Source organism: Emydura macquarii, unplaced genomic scaffold (assembly GCF_026122565.2).
Source record: "Emydura macquarii macquarii isolate MOO-44397 ecotype Brisbane River unplaced genomic scaffold, CSIRO-AGI_Emac_v2 contig_1253, whole genome shotgun sequence".
NCBI classification, from domain to species: Eukaryota; Metazoa; Chordata; order Testudines; family Chelidae; genus Emydura; species Emydura macquarii.
This window is the reverse complement of record NW_027131390.1, coordinates 45043713-45070594: the sequence shown is the minus strand read 5'-3', so window position 1 is coordinate 45070594 and position 26882 is coordinate 45043713. Positions and strand designations below refer to the sequence as shown.

General features: G+C 39.7%; 1 protein-coding gene across 11 annotated transcripts in view; it reads right to left on the bottom strand.

Annotated features, from left to right (window-relative positions):
- The window catches only part of AGAP1 (ArfGAP with GTPase domain, ankyrin repeat and PH domain 1), a 600162-nt gene that overhangs the window by 23047 nt on the left and 550233 nt on the right, over nucleotides 1-26882 (bottom strand). For 10 of the 11 annotated variants that reach the window (XM_067548649.1, XM_067548652.1, XM_067548650.1 and 7 more), the window contains one exon: nucleotides 22456-22678. In XM_067548649.1, the coding sequence (XP_067404750.1) occupies nucleotides 22456-22678 (223 nt within the window). Of the gene's footprint in view, nucleotides 1-1792; nucleotides 2327-22455; nucleotides 22679-26882 lie in introns of those variants that run through there. The other variant, XM_067548648.1, reaches the window with a different exon arrangement.

Here is a 26882-nt window from a genome sequence, read left to right as displayed (position 1 = left end):
TTAGGACTTCACGGCCGGCCTAGCCGACCAGAGTATCAGATAATTGGCCTTTCCTGTTTACATTCAGCATGTGATTCTTAATCTGAACTGATTCATACAAATCAGTTTGCACAATATTATGTAAAATAGAAAACCAGGTTTTTGCTGATCATTTTCAGATCAGAAGAACAAGACAGAGACCTATTTGGTTATTACCATGGTTTGTTTTTTTTTTGTTATTGAACAGACAAAACTACAGTTATATTTCTTATGCAGTGAAAATGTGCTTTGCTTTCTGAAACAGGAAATTTAAGATCTACTTGTTAAAATATGATCACCTTCCAAAAATAATTGCAGAGACGCTTTCAGCATTCAGTCTCTAATTATTATTATTTCTTTTATTTTTTGGAGGGGGAAGTTTCTACATTCGGAATATCGAGGATGGAACCTTTAAACACTTGGAGGAATTGCAGGCAGTCTTCTCACCTTACAGTGTATACTCATATCAACTAACTACATTATTTTAAAAAATCCTAAAATATTGCATGAGGTAAAGCCCTCTCCTTTTCTTAGCCATGCCAGTGAATTAAGCCAGTAGTCACGCAATCAGTTGTTTGCTCCTACAACATCTTTTGGAAATAACCTCTCTTTCTAGAGGGGATTCAATAATGTGTCAACCACCTCAAATCCTGCCTGGATGCTTAGAAAAAGCTATAACTCCCTTAGAGATCAAGTGGGCAGCAACCCCTTAACAGGATCTGGTCTATGAGCTACCGCCACATGCCTAATTAATGACCCTGCCGGTCGCAGCTGGAAGAGCTGAGCTGGGGGTGATTAATTAAATTAGCTGGCAGAGGAAATTACAGTGGAAAAGCCAAAGTTTGATTGCTCCATAATTAACCGCAGTGCAAATAATATCTGCATCTATAACTTCCAGCGATGAGATCAGAAGCCAATTGAATTTGGCACTGATTGAAGCTGTAAATATCCTGTGGTGAAAAATGATAGGTTTGTTCTGAAGGGAAAACTTACAGAAATGGACATCTAGCGGATGCAATAGAGGGAGAGGGCACACAAGAGGAAACAGCATTGGAATTAGACTTTATTTCAGTGGTATCTCTCCTTCCCATGCCGGTTAGCTGCAGGCTTTTTTTTTTGGTACCTTATTGCTTTTGTTTGAGTGCTCAAGGGTATGGTACAAGGCAAACAAAACATTTAAGAAGTGTATTATGTTAGTCTGGATGGTCTATTTCTAAAATCCCTAATCACAGAATCAATACTATAGAAACAGAAAAAGACCCATTGGATCATTCAGTCCCTCTAGTACAGGATTGTTCCCTATTGTACATTTACTAGTGATGGGGCTTCCATCATTTCCCATGGGATGCTAATCCACAGCTAACAGAGCTAGCTGCCAAGAAGATTTTCTTGATAATCAGCCTCAATATTTCTTCTCTTAATTTCACCCTATTATTCTTAGCTATATCTTTTTTATATTATGTCAATTCATTCTTTGTCAATATGTACATCCTTCACACATCAGCACACTCTTCTGTCCCCACATTGCCTCACAGTAATCACTTAGCCAAGATATATAGTTAACTCTTAATATTTCCACATACGTTATTTAATGTAGTCTTTTGAATGTTCTTTACTTTTTCTAGTATCTTTCTGTTTGTGACATGTCTAGAATGGAATAAAACGTAAGTTTGGTTTCCTCTCAAATCATTTTCCCCTACAAGACGCATACCTACATTTTGGTCCCAGGATCAGAACAGACATCCTGGTCCCCAATCCCTCCCACCATTCTATTTAGATTCCTATCCTATCCTCATCCTAGTGGTAGCTTTGGCTTCAAGATAATCCAGCCTGGGAATGAATGATGCCAAGGATACTCTAGACCCACCAAATGAGTTTAAGTTTTATTTACTTATTTTGAAAAACAAAGATCCAATTTGTAAATTGTTTTGCCCATCTCTTTCCTTGTGTAACAAAATGATAGATTCTGAATAATACGTACAGTCTTTGCTTGGCATTTAAATATTCACTGGCTTGCATGAATGTAGAGCTAACAGTTGATGAAGAAGCAGATCAGGCTGAGGACATGTAGAATACATGTGAAGGAAAACTCAATGGGAAGATAAAGTGGCCAGAACATAACACAATGGTTATCAATCTTGTAAAGCTTGGACTCAAGGAGTGAATATAAACTTTCAGGTTTCTCTGATTCCAAAATCTACTAGCAAGATGTTTTCAATTCTAAAATTCCCAGGCTTCACTGATGTGGTCTCCATCACTAGTCTTGAACACAGCTCGAGATGTTCTGGCTGAAGGTTCCGTTCTTGTACTATTGTAAAGATGGAGAGCACATTGAATTGGCTGGACACTATATTGATGTGCTGTGTTGCAGACTGTCGAATTTAGAACTTGAAAATAGTGAAGTGGTAAATCAAAGCATTATCTTGGGACTTTTAACATAGGCTCAAAATTGATATTTTAGGAACAGGGAAAATAGCCTCAGGAAACATCATATAGGATGGCTCTACTTAAAAACCAGCCATATGTGCTGGGATTTCCTGACAAGGAGTGCTCAGATCTGACACTGTTGTTGTTAGTGTGGCAGGTTGGGTTTTTTTTGTTTTTTTTTTGGGTGGGGGAAAAGGAGGTTGGAAAATGATTGAAAAAGATGCTAAATCTAAATGTGATACATGATTAGAGCCCTGCATGGTTACAAAATTTGTATCCTCATCTGATCTGCAAAAATGATTTGCAGGGCTCTACAGATCACCATCTCATCACTGTGACACAAAATATAGGCTTACCCAAAGTGGTTCAGCTATAAAGACAAACTGTAATTGTACCTAATGGATGACTACCTGGACAAAGAAAAAAGTACTACTTTCAGGTCATAAGAAGAAAGCCAATAATACAAAGAGGCAGATGCTTATTTTTTTTCCAAATTATAGACCAACAACTTAATCTAAATGAAGGCATCTTTCTTATTGAGAAAAATATCATTCACCAGCCATAACACAGAGCCAGTTTATTTCACCCAAGAGGACTCACAAAGCAGAGCAAACAATACTGGGTCAAAAATCAGCTGAAACTTTAATAGCTAAAATTGGTAGCAAAGAGAACAGTGGTGACTCAGAGCTTGTCTCTGATGCAGGGAAAACCAGAATAAAGCCTCATGTTAATTAAGAAAGCAGTTTGCTAACCAATATATACAAAATGACTGTCATGGTGGCATCTGTGTGTAGGATGGGTGCATTAGGATTTATAGTTTATTTTCTTAAATTATAATCAACAACTGTATATATATAATCCTTCAGATTTAGTGGATATCTTTCAGATTTTGTTGATACTTTAGCTTTATGTTCTTTCAGATCATACAATTTTAATCAATAAGATATGACAAATTGAATGGACTTTTTCTATGTCAAATGAATATTGCTTGTTTACATGTAAATGGAAGGACATTTGTGAGCTTATTTGATTTGGCTCCTGTGCTGTTGTAAAAAGGCTGAAATAGTTTCAGACAATTATACGTGTTACGAAAGAACAGTTACTCACCTTTGTAACTGTTGTTCTCCAAGATGTGTTGCTCATGTCCATTCCATATTTAGTGTTCGTGCACCACATGCACCGGTGCTGGAGATTTTTCCCTCAGTGATATCTGTAGGGCCGGCTCTAGTGCACTCTGGGGTCATGCGCATATGTGCTGGTATATAAGGCGCCACCCCCCGCTTCCCCAAGTTCCTTCTTGTCGGAACTCCGACAAAGGGCAAGGAGGGTGATAGTATTTTCTTTCTGCCCACTTAGTTGTAGGGGATAAAGAGGCTAGCTTCAGGGCCTTGGCTAGCTTCACCACTGCCTCATGGACTGGGGAGGGCCTCTTTGGATGGGGCTGCTGTTGCCAGGATGTCAAAAAGCTTGTCAGGTGGCTCCTTCAATTCATCCGCCTGTAGGCCCAGGTTCAATGCTATGTATTTGAGCAGCTCTTGGTGAGCCCTAAAGTCATCATGCGGGACAACGGTGAAGGGTCCTGCTACGGTGAAGAAGACAGCGACACTGGCAAGGGTGGTGGGGTGAGCTCTTCTTCCCTAGCTGAAGTGGCCCCTTCTGGGGCTGCCATGGAGGCCTGTTTCGTAGTCTGACTCGACATCCAAGTCAGGTTCTGGGTGAATGACTGCTGATGATCTTCTCCCTTAAGCCTCGGAGAATGACAACTCATGTGACACTGGGGTAGGGGCATACCTCCATAGGTTCCAAAACTGCCATGGAATGGGCCACTATCCCTGTGGCCAAACCCCCTCATGGGGGCCCCATGGGGAAGCCCATAGCTATGGAGATAGATGTCCATAGATAGAGGCAGAGTCATCTCCCCTTTGGAGTTTGAGGAGCTACCTCCTGGAGACCACGGTGGTGCCAACGTCTCTTGCCCTTTCCCACTGTGATGGGAACATGACGGCACTCCGGTACTGGAGAGCGGTGCCAGGTGTCCCATGACCAGCTTTTGTCCTTGGGCTTTCGATACTGGCTCCAACATGATTGGTGTCAGGATTCTGAGAGTTTGTGCCAGAGACCAGCGCTATGGAAACCGGTAGACCAGTGCTGTGGGCCCGGAGATTGATGTCGTGAGTCCAACCGTCTGCTATGCGGTCCTGGGGACTGCTGCCGGGGCATCGGTGGCCCACACATAGCTGGGGACTGATGTCTTGGTGTCAGGGATCGCAGCGGGGCCCTCATCATGGGCTTGCCTTTGGATGGCCCTGCAACAAATGATACTGGTGCAGGGGCCTCTCTTCTCAGGGTGTCAGAGGCATGGGATTTGCCAGGAGGTCCTTCACTACTTGGAATACCGCTAGGGTACCATAAAATGCCAGGGGCCCTTTGCTGCTCCAGAGTTGGGCTTGGGACCTGTAGGGATGAGGCGGATGCCCTGTGAGTACAAGTGGCCCAGAACGGGTCTCATCTGGTCACCTGCGCTCTTCTTGTCCCTCCTCAGGATGGTGAGCACCGCCTTTCATGCGTATTCGTTTTCTTCTTTGGCACCGGGGACAGTGACCGATGCTAGGAGCAAGTTGGTGCTGATGGGCGCTCCGCACAGATGTGTTTGGGGCCAAGTCCGACTAGCTGGCTCTGAGGCTGGTCTAAATGTTGACTCCATCAGGAGGGCTCTCAGTCTGAAGTGCCGGTCTTTTTTAGTGCGAGGCCTGAACCGTTTACAGATCCTGCACTTGTCTCGCATTTGAGCCTCTTCCAAGCACTTTAGGCAGCTCTGGTGAGGGTTGTTGACCGGCATAGCCTTCTTACACAAAGCGCATGGCTTGAAGCCCGGGGGCCAGGGCATGCCCCATCCTGGGCTGCATTGTCAAACCAACAGTATGTCTAAGAAAAACTAATGCGTAACAACTAACTAACTTTAACTATATACACTAAGGTAAAAAGGGAAAATAACTGGGTTGTAAGTGCTTGCCTCAGCAAGAGAACATTCCAGCATCATCATGGGTGGGAAGAAGGAACTGAGAAGGAGGGGCAGCCGGTGGCACCCTATGTACCGGCGCATATGCATGAGACCCCAGAGGGCACTAGAGCCGGCCCTATGGATATCACTGAGGGAAAAATCTCACACCTAAGGGAAAAAACACCTGAGGGAAAAAACACACACCTACTATGAAATGGACATGAGCAAGCACTCAAAGAAGAAATATAATTTATATGCTACTTCATATTTTAATTTATTTACATAATAGCAATAATTGAGCATCTATATTTCAGAGGGAGATTTTTCCAAGGCAGAAACAAATCAGGCAACTAACTGCCACTGAAAATCAAAAGGAGTTGGGCACCTAACTCTTCTTTGTATCTTGGAGAATCGACCTCTAAACCCAGACAGTGCCCTTTCTCTGAGGATCTCAAAGCACATTATAAACAATTACATACTAAACCTCACAACATTTGTATGAAAAACATACAAACTATGATGACTTTTTTAATAGAATGATTAATAATGTAGACTGGACACTTGGTATTTAAAAGGAATTTGGAGCAGCAGAGTTTATTTAACCTCCAAAAATGTGGATTGCTAAATCATGCAGAAATAAAAAACCTGTATGTCAGATGCACAGCTGTAGTGTCCCAGTGTTGAGTTTCAGAGGATGCCACATACTTCACTAAGAGTTGGTTTCAAAAGAAGCTGCATGAGATGTTAGAGAAATTCTACCGCATAATTAAGAAACATTTTTTTTCTTGTCCCTCCTCCCCCCCTCCCCATTCTGACTTTAATTAAATTTGCCCTAGAGCAATGAGCCTAGTGAGGTTGGAGAACTCTGAAAAGTAAAAAGCTAGATGTCTTGACAGGGAGAATGTCCATAGCTTTTGCCAGTTCCCATTTGAAACTGAAAGAGGTTCTCTTTTCCTTGATGTTGTTCTATGACCTTTACAATAAGCTTAATGTTTTACAGTGTATATTATTGGAAAAGCTCCATAGTGGCTATGTCTGCAAAGTTGTAGCGCAATGGGATTTTTGATTTATGCTACTTGAATACGAAAGAGACGATACTAACAAATTATAAGCCATCAAATTCATGAGGTGCAATACACTGTATCAAAGGAGCAGCCCAGATTTTCAAAAGTGACTAGGAAAGTTGATTGGGTTTCCAACAGGCCCTGATTCTCAGGCGGTGCATAGCATATTGGGCACTGAGAATCATTATTCACTTTGACAATCTTGGTTCAAAGTCTAGGCATCCATCTTCTGTCATTCATTGGCTTCAATGGAGAGCTCAGTGCACAACAGTAGCCTAAGACAAGCCTCTTAAGAGTTAAAATGAAAGAGATCCAGTGCAAAACTTAATAATACAATTTTAAACTATCTGATATCACCTGCTTTTGGGTTTCCTTGTAAATCTAAAATTCAAGCTAAATTTGATAAGGTAGTGAATCCTTGAGCAAACCAAAGCCAAGTTTTTGTGAACCTAGGCCAATTTATGGTTTCTACCCATCGGTTATGTGGAACTTGATAGTTTTCAGAAGATTTTGATTGGCAGTTGTACAAAATGCAACACTGTTGCTTTGAATATTTGGTTTAATTCAAAGCCAAAGCTCAAAACTCAACTCAGGAAGGTGTGAATCCCTACAAAAAGAAAAACAGCATTGCATGAATCCCCTACCAACTGAAACCATTGAGTTTTGCACAGTTCTACTGGAATCCCACTTGCTGAAATGTACTGCTTATAAAATGTGCAGTGAAGAGGCTAAACAGAAATTATGGGTAGCAAAACAACAAGTAGCTAGATAAAGTTTAAAATGAACTTTAAAAAACCCCACAACAATCTTGGCGGTTTCAAAAGCGTGTTTAAAAAAACCTGAGCTGGGTCAAAGAAAACATCTGAAACACTTTTAAAAATTACAACCAAACGGATATGTCACTTCCATAAAATTCAGCTTTATGCTACTTTTCTAACTGCGGGACTGACTGCATGCTAGCTTGGTCCCTGGAACTGCCTAACTGCAACAGAACCACATCAGCTATAAACCACCAGGCTCAGTCCCCTTACACTAGGAAATTCCCCAGGTAGTCATTTATGTTGGGTTTCTGGCTACTTTGCACTGCAAGAGTGGCACAAAGCAGCCAAAAGGCATGTAGGAGGTCCGGCCCTTGAGGTAAAGAGTGCATGTGCATACATATAGGTATATATTTATTCTTGAGTATTATAACTGTAAAGTCTTGCTCCTTGGATTGAAAAAGTGGCCAATTGTGCATCTCGGGCTTGGTCTACACTTACCTCGGTGATTCGGCGGCAGTTGACGGGAGTTACGCAAACTATGCAAAGAACTTGCGTAACTCCCATCGACTTCTGTGCTTCTCTTCTGCACGCCGTCTTCACTGCACTGTGCCGCTGGGAACCGCGTTCCCATCAACAAAGCGCTACGCCACTTGAGGAGGTGGTTTTAGTACGTCGACTTCTGGATCGATTGAGCGGGTCTTCGCTGACCGCTCAATCGATCCAGATAAGTCGATCTGATGGCGGTGACTTTGCTGCCATCAATGTAGACATAGCCTCAGTAATATCTGACAACGCAGACTGAAAATGTTCATTGGAGGTCACACTTTCAGTCCAAGGGATAAGATCTTCTTTTATTTTAATTTTGTTTGTGCCTCTAGACTAGGGGCATTGGAAGTGAAAACAAAGACAAAATTTCTCACCTAGCACTTCTGACCTTGCTGAAGCCAAGATGTACTTGAAATCTCTGGACCATGGAATAATCATTTGTTAAACATTCAGATTTTTCAAGGCATATCCCACCCGATTCTTTTGAGGTTTGGCCATCATTAGAGATGGCTTCTTCTTGCTATATCACTCTGTAGGCTCAACACAGACAAAAATGCTTAGACTATTCTATTTAGCACTGACTGAAAATCTAAATAATGGGCACAATAGGTAGGGATTTAATTTCACTACATCCCCAAATCCAAAGCGAGTCCAAAGACTATTGAATGCTTTACCTAAATTCAGTTAAGCACATTTAAGTTTGCAGTTTTAAAAGTAAAAGCTGACACAATAGTGATCATGCAGCGTAGCTGTAGCCATGCCTTTCCCAGACCTGAAGAAGAGCTCTGTGCGTCTTGAAAGCTTGTCTCTCTTGTCACAGAAGTTGGTCCAATAAAGGATATTCTTTCACCCATCTTGTCTCTATAATAGTGGTCAGGTTTTTCTGATTACACCTCTCTGCATGCGTTCAACTTTGGGTCCTTAATAACACTGCATGTGTTGCACATGCAAGCAACATCTGCATTGTATGTTACAAATTCACACGATTTTAGACCTGCAAGAAAACTACATTTGGGATGACAACTCATATCAAGTTTCAGTCCAGGAAAAAGCCAGCTCCATCTTTTCATTGCAAATTTGCTGCCCTTTTCAATTTAGTTCTCTCTCACTGAAGTGTCACCTCCCCAGTCCTTTGCCATAGGCTACTAGCTACCTACAGAGCCAGAAACAAAGCTTAATGTTAAAGAAAAACAGAAAAAATAATCACAAGAGAGAAAGTTGGTCATGGTCACTATTATGAAGCCCTGGAAAGTCTGTCACTATGACCAAAGCAGAAGCATGCTGTTGCTGCTACTGACCAGCAAAGCAGAGAGTATCATCTACAAGATCCTGAAGCTGCGGAGTTGTTTTTTTATTTTTTAAAGTGTTATTGCCATTACTCACTCTCTTTTTAGGCATCTTCCTTTTTTCACATAAAGCTTCTTATTATCTTTACAACTACTGAATGCAACACAACCAGGTGAAAAACCATCTGGGGTGACCACTATTAAAAAGCCTGTGATTTTTGGCTCTTGAAACACAAAATGCTGATGAGCCAACACAAGGACTTAAGAATTTCTAGGTAAGGTCATGCACAAGAGCAGTCAGCATTATGCTCATCTGACTCCAACCAAAACAACGTGTTACTGAAGCCTTGGCTACACACAAAGTTGCATGGGTTTAACTAAAACTGATTTAAAGACGGATTTAGTTAGTTAGAAGTGCAAATCTGTTGTATGGATACACAAATGAATTTAACTTAAGTGAATTCTTTACCCAAATAAACTGAATAATATAGAACACTATAGTTTTATAAACTTTGTTGAATTTAGACTTTGGTGTCTAAATTTAACAAACCTCAAAAATCACACCTAGGCTATGATTCTTTCTAAGGGTTTCATAATAGCTGATGTTTGGTACTTAAGGTGTGTCTACACAGCAGATTACTGCCTGGCAAGCCAGGGTGTGACCTTACAGCACACTAGCTTGCCGTGTAGTAAGTCACAGTGCAGAAAAACCTCCGACATGTTCTTTTTTTTTTTTTTTTTTTTTATCACTACTGGGTTTTTCCTCTTGTTGCAAGCTCAAGTCTATCAAATGTCCTCAACTCAGTACTGAGAGCTGTTAACTTGAACTCTTTTTTTAAAAAAAATAATTCTTTATAAAATAACTCAGTTATTAAAGGTTGAACAGGTAGGAACCCCTACAATTAAGGATGCCTAACACTGTACATTGTAAATCACCATTATTAGTTGCTTTTAATTTTGTCGGGCATTAACATTTTAAGCTGAAATTTTCCATGCTTCCTCTATGCTGCAGGTGATTTTTCTGTTAAAGTTTCAGCAAAAATGATTCAGATGTTCGTAAGAACGAGACTAAGGATACATTGCTATTTTTCTCAATGTAAACATTTCTACCAACTGTTCCTTTGAAGAGTTGTAGCATTTCTATGCTTTGCTGCAGGAGCTTGACATTTGGGAGGTGGATGATCCTGGAACCAAGAAGGTACCTTTTGCTGTCCCTGTGAAAATCCATCCAGATTTGACACAATCATAACCCTCTGGAAACCCATCATTTTTTGCATGCTCAGTTGAACTTTTTGTTGCTAAAATTCCAGAAGATTCTATCTGTATTGAGCATGCTACAGCCCCATAGAGCTACTACATATCAGCTGCACTAAGAATGCTCCTTAGTCCAATGTCGTAATATTTATTTTAAGTTAAACAGCTGAAATGTGCATCATAAGCCTAAAACTCCATGCTTCACTTCTGAACACTAGATTCCAAAAATTACTGGCTGGAGACATGAACAACATTGGACGGCCATTGTGACAATGATATTTTCAGCTTGGAAGATTCATTAGCTAACCATCAGGCCTTTAGGAATGTCTGTGCTTTACTCTTCACTAAAGCTTGTCTGCACAAACATTTAGTCTGAGGTAAATGGTTTGTGAATCTACCAGCATCTACCACAGACTAACAGTCCACGTGGACTCTGGGGATGCATGTTAACAGTTTGTTAATGTGCATTGATCTACTCCTATTTCAAAGACGACTAGATCAAAGTGCACTAACAAACAGTTAATACATGTCAGCAAGGTCCACACACACAGTTACTCTGTTGTAAGCTAGTGCAGGGCAGATTCATATCCCAGCTTGCCACCAATTAACAGTTTGTATAGACAAGCCCTTAGGTTATTAGGTCAAGCCATTAGTCTTGGTTCAGACTTTGGATATCATGAATGCTAAATTCACACTAAAATTTTCAAGGATGTCAAGATGTTGGCAATTTTCTGATTATTATATAGAAATTGTATTCTATCAGATCCCAGTTGTTACCCATCTCAGAATTATTCATCAGTAATGCACCTTGTGTCTTGATCAGAACTGAGAACATCAAATGTGATATATCCATTTATCTCCCAGCTTCCTTTTCTTGCCGAAAGTTTAAGGAAAGAAATTGCCTTACAGCTTCATTCTGTACTTCCATACAAGATTTAACCTGTTCTGGATTCAGGATGGCAATCATACAATGTCCTTATAAAAATTGAGACACAAGGTAGGCGAGGTAATATCTTTTATTGCACCAACTTCTTATAAAAGTTTGCAATTGTCCTTTGCTGCAATCTAATTCAAAGGTATGCTGTGCAGGAATGCTCTCTGATCCATCTTCAGCTTTCTATGCTTTTGGACCTGGACATCATTTGTAATATGTAGAGTAGCTGGTGGGGCAATTTAGAACTGCTCTCTCTTATAGGTCATTGTCAATTCATTTTTGCATTTCATGTTTCTTAGCATTTTTCTGTGTTGTGGAACTCTGAAGGACTCAATTTTAGGACAATCATTTTATTATCTACATGACTCCTATTACTTCTTATATTCATCAATGTGGTCTGAATAGTAGTTATAATGATAATACACAGTTCTATCTTCTTCTGTGGCTATAACCAAGGTAAATTTTCATATGTATATTGATGAGAGGCTCTGATTCATTCATGTCTTTTCAAACTGCTTTAGTGGATATTAGATTATTTTCTGAGTTAATAAATATTAATTTACGGTAGTTGGTTTCTGGCTTATTTAAGGTGGCACTGCCGTTCTAGACATCAGTTTGAAGGAAACCACATTATTTTTTTCAATTACCATTAAAATACTCATAACCCAATTTCTGTCATTTGAAGGTCACATTACTGCTCTAATTAGCTCCTCCATTTATCAGTCACAGGAACATTGCTCAGAATTGTCCTATGTAGTTTCTACTAGGCACAGCAATGAGTATCTGTTCTTTGGTACCTTCTAAACTGGACTTTTTTTACTCATTGTCTTGTAAACCAGCAGATAAACCACTGCGCATATGACATACTGGAACTGGAAGACAGTTCTTCATGATTGGTGGTGAAGTGATCCCTCTTTCTCATGCTGATCCTGAAGGCCAATCCATTTCTAAACACAAAGTGAAGTTCCATGCAGAATCCCACCTCCAAAATCTCAGAGAGAACTTTAGAACACAGACCCACATCGGAAGTCTGGTCCTCATAATACTGTACATAGATTTACAGCTCTAGCTAGCTAATAGTAATGACCTGAAAAACTATATATCTACTCCATATCGTGTAGTTCTCTCACTGGGCAAAGTTAATGCACAATGGAAAAAATCCTATCCCTTTTACTTCTGGAGTCCTGGGTTCAAATCCTAGCTTTATGCAAATCCTGCAAAAAAGAGTTTGACAATACCACCCTAATTTGTAGCAGACTTCTAAATATATTCTTATGATTAATTTACATAGTGCTTATTTGCTGTGGCAACAGGTACATTAATTAGAGAGAAAAAACCATAAAAACAGAACAAAATGTCAAATGCTAAACAAAATCAATGCACCTTGCATTATACTCTGAAGGACATTGGACCCAGTCACTAACAGTCTGTCAAAAGAGTGACTTTCAAAGGTAGGGCCCCTCAAATAACAAACCTCTATCCACAATTGCCACCCTCAACTATTCAAAGCCATGAGTTAGTCCCCCAAAATCATGAGATTAAAAAAAATCCAAAAACAAAAAAAACCCCTCCTGATTTTTAAGCCTAATACATTTGGGGTCCCCCCCCCCCCCTTTTTTTTTTTTTTTTTTTTTTTTTTTTTTTGAGTCTTCAAGACACACTCAGGTTACGTTTTTGAGCTTTTGTCGACATATCCGAGGGGTAAAAACTTGCAATAAAATTTGGAGACTAGCAATAAAATTGCAAGAATTGGCAACATGGCCTGTCACTAGGAAACAGAGTGTTTACATGGACCTTCCAACAGCAAGTATTTCCCCACTACACTGGTGAGAAATGGTAGGGGACAAAAGCTGGGCTCTTAGATTACCAGCTCCCAGACCATTTAGGGTTTTAAAGGTTATAAACTTCACTTTAAATTGCATATGGAAGTGAACAGGGAGTCACTGTTGACTTAACACAGCTGTTGTATGTTCGTTACAGTCCACACTATTCAGAATTCTGGCAGCTGAAACTGTACATTATTTGGAGCTTCTGAACAGACTTCAAAGACAAGGCCCTAAATAGAGCAGATTGCAGATGCCTAGCCAGGAGATAAAGGTCTGCATGACAGCTGAAAGCTCCACACTTGAGAGGAACTGTCTTCTGATCAGTTACAGATAACAAGAGACATTACATGGCACCACTGCTAGCTGGGAACCCTGTATCCAAAGACGGATCAAGTAGGATTAAGGCCGCAAACCATTTCTGGTGGAAGTTCGATATAAATCACAACAGATGGTGCAGGCACCTCTTTTTTATTTCTGAAAATTATCCCCTGCCTACAAACAATTTCCACTTTACAGATTGGGTCACAGCTAGTTAATTTTCATCCAGAGCTCCATCTCAGTTAGAAACTGGGAGAGTAATGACGTTACAGAATTTGGATTTGATGAAGAGGAGATGGGGAGCTGAATATCATTAGCTAACTGGTGACACTGCAGTGTGGAAACATCTCAGTCTCCCCTGGTGGCTGCATATGAACATCACACAAGAGGAGTGACAGATGGAACCACAGGGGGCCTCATATATGAAAGACTTAAAAAGGACAAGCGATTACTCAGCACTACCTCTATATGCAGAAAGACACCAGTGAAGAGCTGCTTGGCCCCTTCCTGCAAGATCTCTCATCAGCTCAAATACACGCTTGTGTCAATGGTATCCAGAGCTACTGGGAGTCCAACAGAATTAGAAAGTGTATATAACACAGTTATCCACTTAGCACAACTGGAGATCTCTGCTCAAGGAAGGCCATATCAATCTATCTAACCGTGCCCCTCCTCCCTTCCCTTCCCCCCTCCCCCCCCCCCCAACACACACGGTGTGTGTCTTGTAAGTATGCACCATACATGTACATGCTGGATATACAAAACAACATACACAAACAAAGGTGTTAAAAAATGATTTACAAAACAATTAAACAAGGCTTAGAAAGTTTAAGATTTTTTAAAATGTTTTTGTTGTTTTACATTTCTCACCTTTTAGAACTTTTTTGTAAATCTCAGAGGGAGCCCAACATATTCCTTTGGAAGTTACTCATTTTTATATAGAGTGCAATGGAGAAACACTGATTTTATAAACTCAGAATTTGACAAAGATTGTATCTTGTTTCTAGTGGTATTAAACTATTTTGTAAGCTATAGTTTGCTGTTATGGAGCCTTCACTCTTCATTAAGGTGAATTTTATTACATAAACATCTATATTTGTACCAGGGAAAGCATGATATTCATCTGAACTGGACATCAGCATGTGCTTGGACTATCTTTTTATCAATCATGCACCGACCACAGTGGTATCTAGGCACCAATGTTTTACTGGATCAGATGCTGAGAAAAATAAAACATTTTGTGGTACTTAGCTTTATCTTTCGTGGGGAGGCCCGTGGAAGGTGAAAGATGAGCCATAATAAGATTCCTTGACTTATTTCCTTTTGCTCAATTATTCTCAGTATGTGCATTTTCTTAGAATTATTGAGAAGTGAGAATAGTTTTATCTGAAAGCATTGCAGTCTAGCATGGCAGAATCAGTTTATTCCTATAGAGTGATGTGTGTTGAAAAGCTTTGGTTGCAGGCAGTAATAGATCAGTATTTTTTATTTACACATACATGATTTAAAAATTCAGTATTCATGCACTTCTAATGTATACAGTTGTGTAATTGACTAAATGCTTACTATGAAATATTTGCAAGCCTAACACACAACTGAAGTGAAGTCTAGCATTCTTAATAAGGGGAGTTCTGTCATGACAAAGACAACGAGTGAGTTACAAATCACAGTTTGAGTCAAAGTCTCCCTGCTAATAGAACTTGCTAAAATATCTTAAGTAAAACCTTAAGTCCCCTAGCAGCTGTTTGATCCACAGAAGCACAGCTGTCTAAACTTTATTGGCAGCAAATGTCATTCTTGCACACAAAGTGTGTGCCTGGAAGACCCAAAGGCACATCTTGGTCTGTTAGTGCTATCACATATGATCACGCTCCCCGACAAGACGTGAAAACTGAAATGGAAAACGTCAACAAACTCTGGCCACAGTGCAGACTGGGGCATGCCCGCTGACAAGCGTGCCACAATGACAGAAATTTACTCTGAGTTGCAATTAGTAGCACTGTCATTTTTGGGCGCTCCTGCCAATTAATTAAGCCTGTCAAATGGAAAAACAGCAGCATTCACATGATAATTTATATAGGGAGAGACGAGCTTAGCAATGCTGCTGCTTCAGCCAACAGAATTCCCTTGGAGCACTTAACCAAAATAAAATAGAATATAAAGAAGTGGAAGAGGGGTTGGGATGGGGGGGTGGGAGGGAAAGAAAGTTAAACTGTCCTTGTTATAATTGTTAACTCTGATCACTCAAGTAGAAGATGGGCTGATTAAAACTCCAAACGAGCCCCTAGCTCGCTTAAATCTCAGAGTCCGGAATGATAGAATCAGAGGAGTTTATTCATACCATTAAGCCCCAGAGAACTTAATTGAAAGAAGAGCATAGCCCGGACCTTGACAAGCGGGAGGTCACAGTAATTGCTGCCGGACATATTTAACATTAAGATAATCAGGCCATTAATTACCCTTTGGATCATTAAATCAGCCAGTTGCAAAATGAAATTTCTGCCTCTATTACTCACTTGAGAGACCACAGGGGTGGCTTTTAATTTATCAGTGAGCTTGAGATACAAAGGACCAGGCTTGGGGAGGGAGGAAAGGGGGAGAGAAAGGGGCTTGCTTCAGCAGAGGCAGAAATATCAATCCGCCATGCTTGGTGATCGTGGCAAATTAACTAGGTAAGATAACCTCAGCTTCTAAAGGCAGAAGCTGGGGGTATGTAAATAGATGAGGGCAGACAGGGAGATCAGAGCCTGCACACCACTTAGCAGGATAATAAAGGAAATCATCCTTGATTATCAGTGCTAATTTGGACACTGCCGGTAGCTTGTTATGCGTGTTCTGAGTAGCATTTAATTAATTCAATTGCTTGTTAATGAGGGAAGTGACATGTGGGGAGCAGATGCCACCCAACTGCAGATGGGCTCTGGTCAGCCCATCACAATAAAGTCTCTCTCTCTCTCTTTTTTTTTTTTTTTTTACCCCTTCCTTCCCTCTCAGCCCTCCTTCTCCCACCTCCCCCACACCTGAAAATGGGAAAGGTGTCAAGCATGAAAGAACATTCAAAAGGGACAAAACACTGACCTCGTCAGGCCAAGAACCGTTAAGAAATAATAAGACCTGACACTTTTGGATATATAGGTACTAACGTTCCCTGAGGCTGCATTTGTAATGGTGCATCCTTATGCCAGAAATCTGAGACCAACATGGCTATGCTGTGATCTTATGGTCAAACTAAACAAAACAAAGAAAGGTTGATACGGACTACCTTTACAAAATTCAGCATATGCTACAGGGCTTCAACGGCTCACAGTTTTGATATATTTGCCCTTTATCAATATTCACTGTGTGCATAAATAGAAATGAACTGATATTCTAAGAAAAAGGAAGGACAAACTTATTTAACCGATAAATCAGCTTCTGGTTAACCTGAAGGAGCCGTCAGTACCAGGGGACCAACACATTCTCTGTAGTGGCCATTATCTTTGCATGGTAAGGAGGTAGCTTAGACGTTAGCCTGGAGTTTGGAGGGGGGAAAAAAAGTCCGCTAAATATGCCAAGCTGCATAATGTTTTCTCTGACACCATCTAACTCAGTTTATTTGAGAGAGGGGATCAAACTAGATTTCACATTTTAAGGTAAAGGATAATTTCAGAAACTCTCAACTCCTAATTCAAGGGTTCTCAGACCGAGTTAAGAACCTTTTCATATTTACTCCTCAATTTTGGGATAAATTTTAAGTGGGAATAGAGGGTCCTGAGCATTTCTGAAAATCCCAACAAGGCAACTCAAAAGTTGGGCACTCAACATTTGAGGCATAAATTAATGAATAGCTTCAGAAAGATTGGCCTTCATAAAAATAAGTGCACAGAAAGCCTCACCACCAGCATATACTGCTTCTCTTGTGACTGTTGGAGAGCTCTATTCTAGATGGTGGCAAAAATATCCTCAGAGCAGCAATCATATGGGCAAGAACAGTGCATGCAGAAAGCTTACCCTGATAATATATATATATATATAATTTGTGGGAAATGAAAATGTCCACAAAATAATCCACTATTCTGATGTAACTTCAAAACAACTCTGACAAAGACACATACAAACATCATGCATAAGATTTTTTAATTCTGATTCCAAAGGCTGACTTCCCTCACTTACCTCCAACAATACCTTCACATTCCTTAATCAAGTAACTTCTGTCCTCCTGCCCCACTGCTAATACCCACAAACCACTTCAGTATCACACCATTCAAAATCAATTTTTAAGTGTGTGCTTAAATAGTATCAATAGCAATTAGAGAGGAAAATCCTGATTTCATCCTCAGATCCGGTTAATTGTCGTAACATTGATCTACTCTAATTTGACTTCTCACTCCAAATTAAACCCACATTACTGAGGGAGGGATTGAGGGCAAATCCCCCCCAGACAATAAATTTAATATTGAATACACTTGAAAAAATGGAAGTTGTTGCAGGATCCATACCAAAAAGATTTTTTTTTTCTTCCTGGGAGTAATTAAAAGATGCTTTTCATGACTAATGATCCCCCTGTTTAGAAATAGGAAGTCGATATTCCTTCAGCAGCAGTCTGCTTCAATTTGTCACAATGCTCCAGAAGTTTGAACGGCAGTTCTCAGGACTGCTGATAATTGCTGGAACCAATTAGGAGCTTTCTAAAGCTGACCTAATCAGGGGCCCATGGACAACAATCAGAAGGCCAGCTGTTCACATTTTCTTTTTAGTTTCACAAATTCTACCGGATGGTTTTTTCCCCCCCTGCTTAACAAAGTTTCCATGCTTACTAGTAATTCACATTTCTTTCTTTCCTCATCATTTTCATACAACTGTCCTCAACCCAAACTTTAGCTTGTATAGACCGTGACTACTTATTTACTCAGTAGTGCTTCCTCGAGGGAGCACATTACACCTGTGTTCCCATAGTCTGCACTGGCTTCCAATTTGTTTCTTGGTGCAATCCAAGGTGTTGGTTTTGACAGAGAGCCTCTAAATGGTCTGGAGTTCTTGCTATCTCAGACTGTCTCTGACCCCTTCTGTGATACATATCGTAGATGTTAAGATCAGCAGAGGTGTTTGGGCTAACAGCCCCCGGTATAAAGTAGGATTGCCAGTGGCAGAACATTTCGAGTGAAGTCTTCAGCGCTGGAACTTTTGTACCCCAGTCTGATCGTCTCTTCATTTGTTGACCTTCAGAACATGTTGGAAAGCCTGTCTGGTTTCCAAGTCCTTCTCAAGGAGAGGTTTGAGTGGGTTGAGAAGGAAGAAATTCAATTGGGAGGTTTTTTATATTGGGTTCAAGTCAATTTTGCTCGAGCTTTACAAGTATTTAGAAAGTTCCACTGTGCTAGAAGAGTGAAGCTGTTAACCACGGTCCTCATCCCTCACCTCTCCTCTCCTCAGCCAATACACTCCCACCTGTTTTTTAAATACAACCCAGGACATGTTACTGTGAAGGGTAGGGTGGGAAAAAAACACTACTTATTCCTCTGAATCTTTTTCTGCTGTTCCCCCCCCCCCCGTCTTATCCTCTCTTCCTACATTTCCTAGCACATGTTTGCAGGTCCCGCTCAGAGGCTTGAGTAGGCATGTGACAAGCAAGAGGGAGCGTGGGTCAGTGCGTGAGGTGAGCAGAGTGGGAAATATGAGAAATTAAGGAGGTCTGTGGAGAGATAGGGAGTGACTGGGATGTGGGAGTGGAGAGGCCACGAAAGATGAGTGACCGTGTTTGGGTGGAAGATGAATGGGTAAGTACAGAAGGATGAGAAAGCAGGGAGGCAGTGATTTCTTCCCCCTCTGCCCAAAGGAGCTTCTATGACTCACCAGGACAGGGAGCCACTAAGTCATGAGTGTATGAGTTGCTGGCACCCCATGTACCAGCCAGCAGCCCTAAGGTTCTGGATGGTCCCTGAACTGTGTGAAGGATCAGTAAGCCTAAGCCTGTGGAGGGGACATGATACAGCATTTCCGCTATGGCTCAGAGCGGACTGATCTCCCTTCTTCTCCCCAGACTGCAGGTCTGTAGGATGGCGCGCTTGTGATTTCTCCTTTTGCTCACAGCCTCCAAACCCCATGACAAAGATACCCAGCCACTATAACTCATCACATCCAGCTCCCCACCTATACTACTGCTGACCCACTCTCCTGCTCACCCACCAATCTCAGAACCTATCTCATGTCCCATCACAGCACTTTTTCTCAAGACTCCAGGTCCATAGCAGAGTGTCAGTCTTTGGCTCTTTTTTGTGAAACTGAACTCAGGACAACACCAGGTTTGTTTGTTCAATATAAAATTCTCACACCTAACTTACGTTCCAAGTGGTGGTGAGTAAAACTGTGAAACTCCAAGAATGATTATGAAAAGTTCCAGAGGGGTAGCCGTGTTAGTCTGTATACAGCAAAACAACGAGAGTCCTGTAGCAGCTTAAAGACTAACAAATTTCTGCAGGCATAAGCTTTCGTGGGCTGCAACCCACTTCGTCAGATTCATGAAATGGAAACCACAGATAGGAGGTATATATATACATCCAAGGGTGAGAAACATAACAATGGGGAGGGCAAGTGCTAACAAAGTCAATACAGTTAGGGTAGATGAGGACTACTCACAACCATTGATTAGAAGGTGAGAATGTGTGATTATGATTATATTACACTAGATGAACCCAATTCAGTGTCAGAGAACAAGGTTAAACTTCAAAGCAGGAGGATTTTAAAATGTTTCTTGCGCAAAAGTTATTAAATATTTTACTAAAAGCCATCAAATATGCAACTGGCCCATGTTGAGTTATTGTTCCAAATTTTGAGAAGAAAAATCAATCATTAAAGTGTGTAACAGGGATGTTAGTCTTGCTTTAAGCTAAAATTTCAGCATAACTTTAACTATGCTGTTGCGGGCAACATTCCCATTATACATATTTATACATACACACCCCGATCCTGAAATATGCATTTATTAACGTGCATAATATCACTGTGTGTTCAAAAGGATTTACTTTTTTTTTCAAGTTACTGACAAATATAAAAACAGCTGGAAAAGTACACAACAAAATACATACATGAAGGAAGTGTAGAGATGCAGGGACAGTTTAAAATAAATTCTAAGTAAGGAATATAAAGAGAAAATGCAACCACCTAAGCAAGCCTTAATTCAAACATTGGCAGAGAATTGAAATATTTGATTGCAATACTAACGTTATCCTTCCATTGAGATCTTTTTTGTGATATAGGTTTACCAAGACAATTTCTTTCATTTATTATATCCAGTTTTATGGCAATTTTTAAAAATATTGTGAATTGAAATATTGAGAGTGAAGGCTATCTGTAATATTCAGTCGATAAATCTTTCCAATGCTTCATTTTTAAAGAGCTATAGATATTGTAAACGATTAAACAGTGTCTCCAGCTTAAGCCTACAGTTATTGGATAATGCTGCTGATTTAATAACAATGGTTTAAGTTGGATCTATTTTAATTTGTGCAATTCTTAATTTATTTGATCTGTGTAATAAATATATGCATGCGCATACAGGACATTCAGTTTCTGTACATATGAACACCATGTGTATGTCTGAGTATGCACATATTTAGATGGACAGCTGTGTATATAAATAGCCTGATTAATACACTGCCTTCATTCTCTAAGATGAACCAAAGGTGGCACCACAAATTCATTTTTCAGTGCTAACGAAATAATGCAGTAAGATATGGTTAACTTTATTACAGTCAACAGAATAAACCTATTTCTCTTCTATAGTAGGAGGCCCATGTATAGATTCATAGTTATCCTTTCAGTAATTGTGATATTGGACAGAATCAACACCAGAAATGAAGCATGTGCATTTAAAAAAAAGGCAAAGTACCCGTCTGTTTTATTCTCTTACATCCAAGAAGCAAACACTGACAGCAAGTGCTAAACTTTCATCATAATATCTGAACCCTGGGGACTAAACAGTGTTCAGATGCAGTTGGCTCTACATGTTAGCCCCCTGGAGTGTGGCACTGTGACAACTGCAACGCACGCACTTCTGAAGGCAACTTAAAAGGTTGGATTAGCTGGGCAAGGTAGTCCAGGCTCCTCCTCAATTCTGAAACCTGCTCTGCTGATATAGATACTGCCAGTGGTCATGTTGCTTTCCCAAAGCCAGTATTTCTCAATTGTTCAGTGTGGATATCAGCTCTTACACCCATCACAGTTAACTTATTTTTCTAAACCATTTAAAATTTTTAAGCCATTTGCCACATATAATATGGATGCACTACAAAAACAACCTTAGTTTTAAGGTAACAAACCACACTGAGAGGATCTTCCATATGTTGAGCTATGATTTGTAGATAAAATATTGTATTAATTATGAAAAACCATACTCTTACCCAATAGATTGATTCCTTTACATATATTGCATAAGGAAATTAAGCAGCATCATTTTGAACAAGACTCTCAAAACAATAATAGCAATAACATATGGCCCCAAGAATTCAGTTAGGTGTAAAAGAACACGGCAATTTGCTGGGTTAGCTTGTGATTACTGAAAGCACACTGCTAATTACAGTAAAGTATTCAGAGGGTCAGATTTTCTGGTTCATCAAAAGATAAACACACAATACAGTCAATTGAGGACGCAGGCACAAGAGTTTGGGAGGCTTAAATTTCCTACTATTTCCAAGACTTCAAAACTGCTGAGGCAACCTTGGCAAGTACAAAAGTTACCAAGTTCATTCAATTTTTGGCAAGACTTTACATTCAGTGACATTATGCTGAATTTATATTTTAAATATACATTTTTAAAAAGTGGTGCCTGAAGTTAGGCTCCTAAAGTCCATATGTAGTAAAAAGTGCAAGACCCAGCAGGCTCTCCTTGAAATTAGCAGGCTTGAAAATCAGGACACAGACTTAGATGCCTAAATCTGTATTTATGTGCTTAGTTTTAGATATTCATTTTTTAAAATCTTAGTCACAGTTTTGACATATGGATGCTTTGTATGCATTTGTTCAAAGGGAATAAAATAGCCTACCTTGTGGAGTCTGAGGAGGGTTTCATACGTCCCTGGTTACTCTCCTCCCACACACTGTTTGCTAACTCGTTCCCAATGGATGACATCACCTTGATGAGTTCTATTGGCCAATCATCCAGGTCAAGTGACCGGACACGTGACAAGTGTGTGCCAAGGTTCCGGTGTATACCTGAGCATTCGATACACATGAGGGCTCCCAGATTCAGACTGGCCCAGTCTGGGTCTACAGGAAGACAGACACAAGCAATCACGAAAAAACAAAAAAAAAACTCCTTGTGACACATTCTAAACCTCTCTTAGAACTGAAGAGCTTATGGATAACCATTGTGGCTGGGGAAGCAAGAGGAGTAATATTCAGGTCTCTTGAACTCACAGCACAGTTGGGAAGCCTGACAAGAAGTGGAGGTAAAAGTTTGGTTTTTAGATGTAGCCCTATTAATGTGCCACTACTCCTACAGACCCTAAATGAGTTGACAAGAAATAGTGGTGGTCTCAAAGGAAGGCACATGCAACACTCCAACAATCTAAGGGAAAATGTGGTTCTAAAGAGAAAAGAAGCACAGGGAAAATAAAAACAGGGTAAAGCAGGTAGCTCAAGATGAAGTGGTAGAAAAAGTTCCTCCTTGGGTTGCTGGAACAACTTGTAACCAATTACTACCAAAGAAAAAGGAAAAGAAAATCTGCTTGATGCAAGATTGCTGTTGTTAACTATATCAACTCCCTTAATAACCATCTATTTCATCACCTACAAATTACATTTACATCTAACACACTATGGGGTATGTTTTCATCTCTAAGATCATGGAGATGAGTATTAAGATGAAAAACATGCAACTTTGAACAGTCTTAGTTTTAGTGGACTAGCAAGAATGATTCTACAGAAAAATAATTACCCCCCAAATGATAAGGCTGTGACAAACCTGGCAAAAACCGGGAAATTCAAAGTAATTTCCCAAGGAGTATTATTTGTGTCACCATCCTATGTTATTTACACGTAGGTTTGTCTGAACCTCTCTTGAACAAGTATTTATTTTAACACATGTAATGAAAGGCTTCCAAGGGAGGATTTTTTGGAGATGCTTTTCTTTCTGTCAGATCTTATCTACCTTTCTTTTCCTGGGGAACACTATGGAGATCTGAAGAGCTAGCATGATATCATTAAAATCAATCAGGAAAAACCTGGCTGAGAGGGCAGATTTTTATTCAAACTGTATAAAATTTAACAGTGGTCAGAAAATGGGATTCCCCCACTCTCCTGGTGTAGGAAATTTCAATTTCAGTAAATTATTTTTTCTTAATTTTCTGCAACAGAAGCTGAAAATGTTTCTGCAACTGAAAACTGCCAAAAACTGAAAATATTTCTGGTTTTCAGCCAAAAAATTTAGTTTTTGGACACAAATTTTCAAGGAAAGCAGACACTTTCCATAAATTTTTTTCTTTAATTGAAAATCCAATTTTCCATAAAAAAATGTTGATGGAAATGTTTTGATCAGCCCCAATAAAACAGTTTTTTAAAAATGTAACTCAAACAAGAACAGAACTAATTGTTAAAAGTTTGTTGTCATTCCCAGCTCTTTGATTAAGTGTTGAGAAAGCTCAGTGCAAACGTTAGATTTCCAATGAGTGCTGTGAAGATAGGGTAAGACAACACTTGCTATTCCTTTCATGATTTCTTTATATATCATACAGGATCTACAAAAGGCACACATCTATTTCCCCTGCCTAACCCTCCAGTCACCTTTATGAGATAATTTTCATGTCTCAAAGAGTACATTGGGGGACTTGAACAATACTGAAAGCTAGCTGAAAAGATTTTAAAAAATAGTAAATGTTTAAGGTCCAAATTAGTAGCAGAGTGTGTGTTAAGTTACAATTCACAAATGATTGCAAGTTGGAATAAAAGCTCTCTCATTGACCTGCCAAAGCCTGATTTTAGGGTTCTGTGCTTCTCCTCCAACACTGGTGACATTACTAACAACCAATGGGGAAACTGCAGCTCCCTACTCTATTTTAGGCCTTGTGACACTCAGAAGTAAGGATATATAAAAGACTATTCCTCAGTTTCTTTTCTGACTATATGAGAAAGCAGAGTGGGAATTTGGAACTATTTAGGCAATCATCTCAAAGAGCCAAAGTTCTTCAGACATGTCTGCACTGGAAAATTATCAAGTAGTAATAGCTTATAAAGGAGATGGTTCTGAGGAATATTTGTTAAATAAAAATTAAACAACTCTCCTGTACTGAGCATCATATCAAGTAACCAGATCAAGTGAACAACGGTGCAAAAAATCAGAACAGAACTCCAAGTGTCCGCATTATATATTTCTGTGACAGAGTCATCCCTGAAGTATGCTGTAAAATTTGCTTGGGACCTAACAGAACATTGCTCCGCATCCTCAAGTTTTGGAATAAAGGCCATAACAGGTCTTAATACTGTCTTACCTGTTTAGAGATGCTCTCTGAGAACAGGTGGACTTCCCTTAGATCTATCCCTACAAGCCATAGACTGTATCAAAGATGGGCAATTATGTTTGTTCTACCAACATACCCTCATCAGTCAAACTGTGTAATCTAGCCTACCCGGCAGCATGTCCGATTTATGAAAAACTACTAGCAGGTTTATAGAGTGTTGTAAAGGAACATATGAAATGATCAGAGGCCTTGATTCAGCAAAGTACATAAGCAGGTGCTTAAAACTTTAAGCACATGCTTAAGCCTCACATGCTTAAATGGGATTTAAATGCATATATAAGTGCTTTGCTGAATCATGGCATTAATGAAGAATTTACATGTTTTCTTATGAAACACTGAGGATCAGTCATCAAGTCTTGTGTATCTCAGACTCTTCTTTGCAGAAGTTATTGCCATTAAAACATGCCTTCAGGCTCAGGTGGAAAGAGAACATAAATGGTGGTTCCATCAGATTTATCTTCACAAAAATTAAGAATGGAGATTGTTCAGGAATGAGGTAGCTCACAAATAGTTAAGAAAATATTTAGCTTAGTCTTCTCAGAAATCTTTTAATAACTACACATGCCAAGACTAAAGATCTCTGTGTTGGCTCCTTGATGGCAAGATGACAAGAGATCTAGACTGTCTTTGAGCATTGTTAAGTTCACCTTCCCTACTCTGTGCTGAAGAAATATTAATCTACTTCCATGGACAATGCTAGTAACATCCAAGTAGAGCACCAAACTTGAATATAATCAAGAAGTCACTAGAAATCTTTTCTGGATGATATCTCAAGTTTCAATAGCTAGAAAATATGGTCATGTATGAAGACTACAGATCTTAAGTGAGTAGATATAAACAGACTTGAGAATGAGATAGCTCAGGTCATGAGAAACGATCCCCAGAAATCCTAAGTTGTTCACAGCAGTTCCCAACAGGAAAATACAAAGTGACAGGACTGAATCAATCCACTTCCAAAAACAAAGTTTTGCAAGCTTGGAACAAATGGCCTGATTCTTTTGATTTTATTAAAAAAAAATAGCAATAGAGCTGTTGATGACTTTTCTTCCAATGTACTCTTCTGAACAATTGTTCTCAAATGAATTTTAAGGCAGACAACAGGAACTGACTGGTGAATGATATATAGTTCATCATGTGATGCTGTAAAACACAAATAAGAGCGTAGAAAAGCTCTTTTCTGAAATTTAACATAGCAGAAGTCCCACTGACTTCTGCACCTCCAGCAAAGTGAGTATTTCCCTTGTAATTTCATGTCATGTCTCGCAAAAATGGTTCCCCAGTGATATAGGGTGAAAAAACATATCTATGAAGTAGAGCTTGATAACTGACAATACACTTGTTGTCTTTTTCAGAAGGTGCAAATCAAAGACTTCTTGGAGCAACCTGCTCCATTCCTTGTTGATACCACCAAAAATCTTGGGGCTGGAGGACTATAAAAATACTCAAAACATCATGATTCATTCTCTTCTTCTTTGTGGAGACATCAAGACAAGCTAGAATGAAGCAAAATTCTCTGACTGTTCAAGCAGAGCTACATTTATTGGATAAGCCATTGTTTTTTCTCCAGTATGTCAAACAGCAAATGTGACCTTTGTAGAACAACTGACATTTCCAGATTAAAAGCTTCAGCAATCCTGTGCAAGAAATTCTGAAAACTTTTGAAATCCACAAAAGATAATGGTGATAAAAATACTTGTGCATCAAGATGGAGGGGATGCTCAGAGTCACTATCCCTTCCAAGAAGTTCCCCCTTTTCTTCACTGTGAAGAGAATCACAATATCATATTGGTCATCATCTGTAAAAAGGGCTGAGGGGGAAACTTCTTGGTCTCTGTTTTGGGGTAGATCTCTAAGGAGAAGAACACTCCCTGTTTAAAGACTTGTTTTATGAAGGACTTGATAGATTGGTTCCCACCAAGCTCAACAAACTCTCTGAACATAAGGTAGCCCTGGGC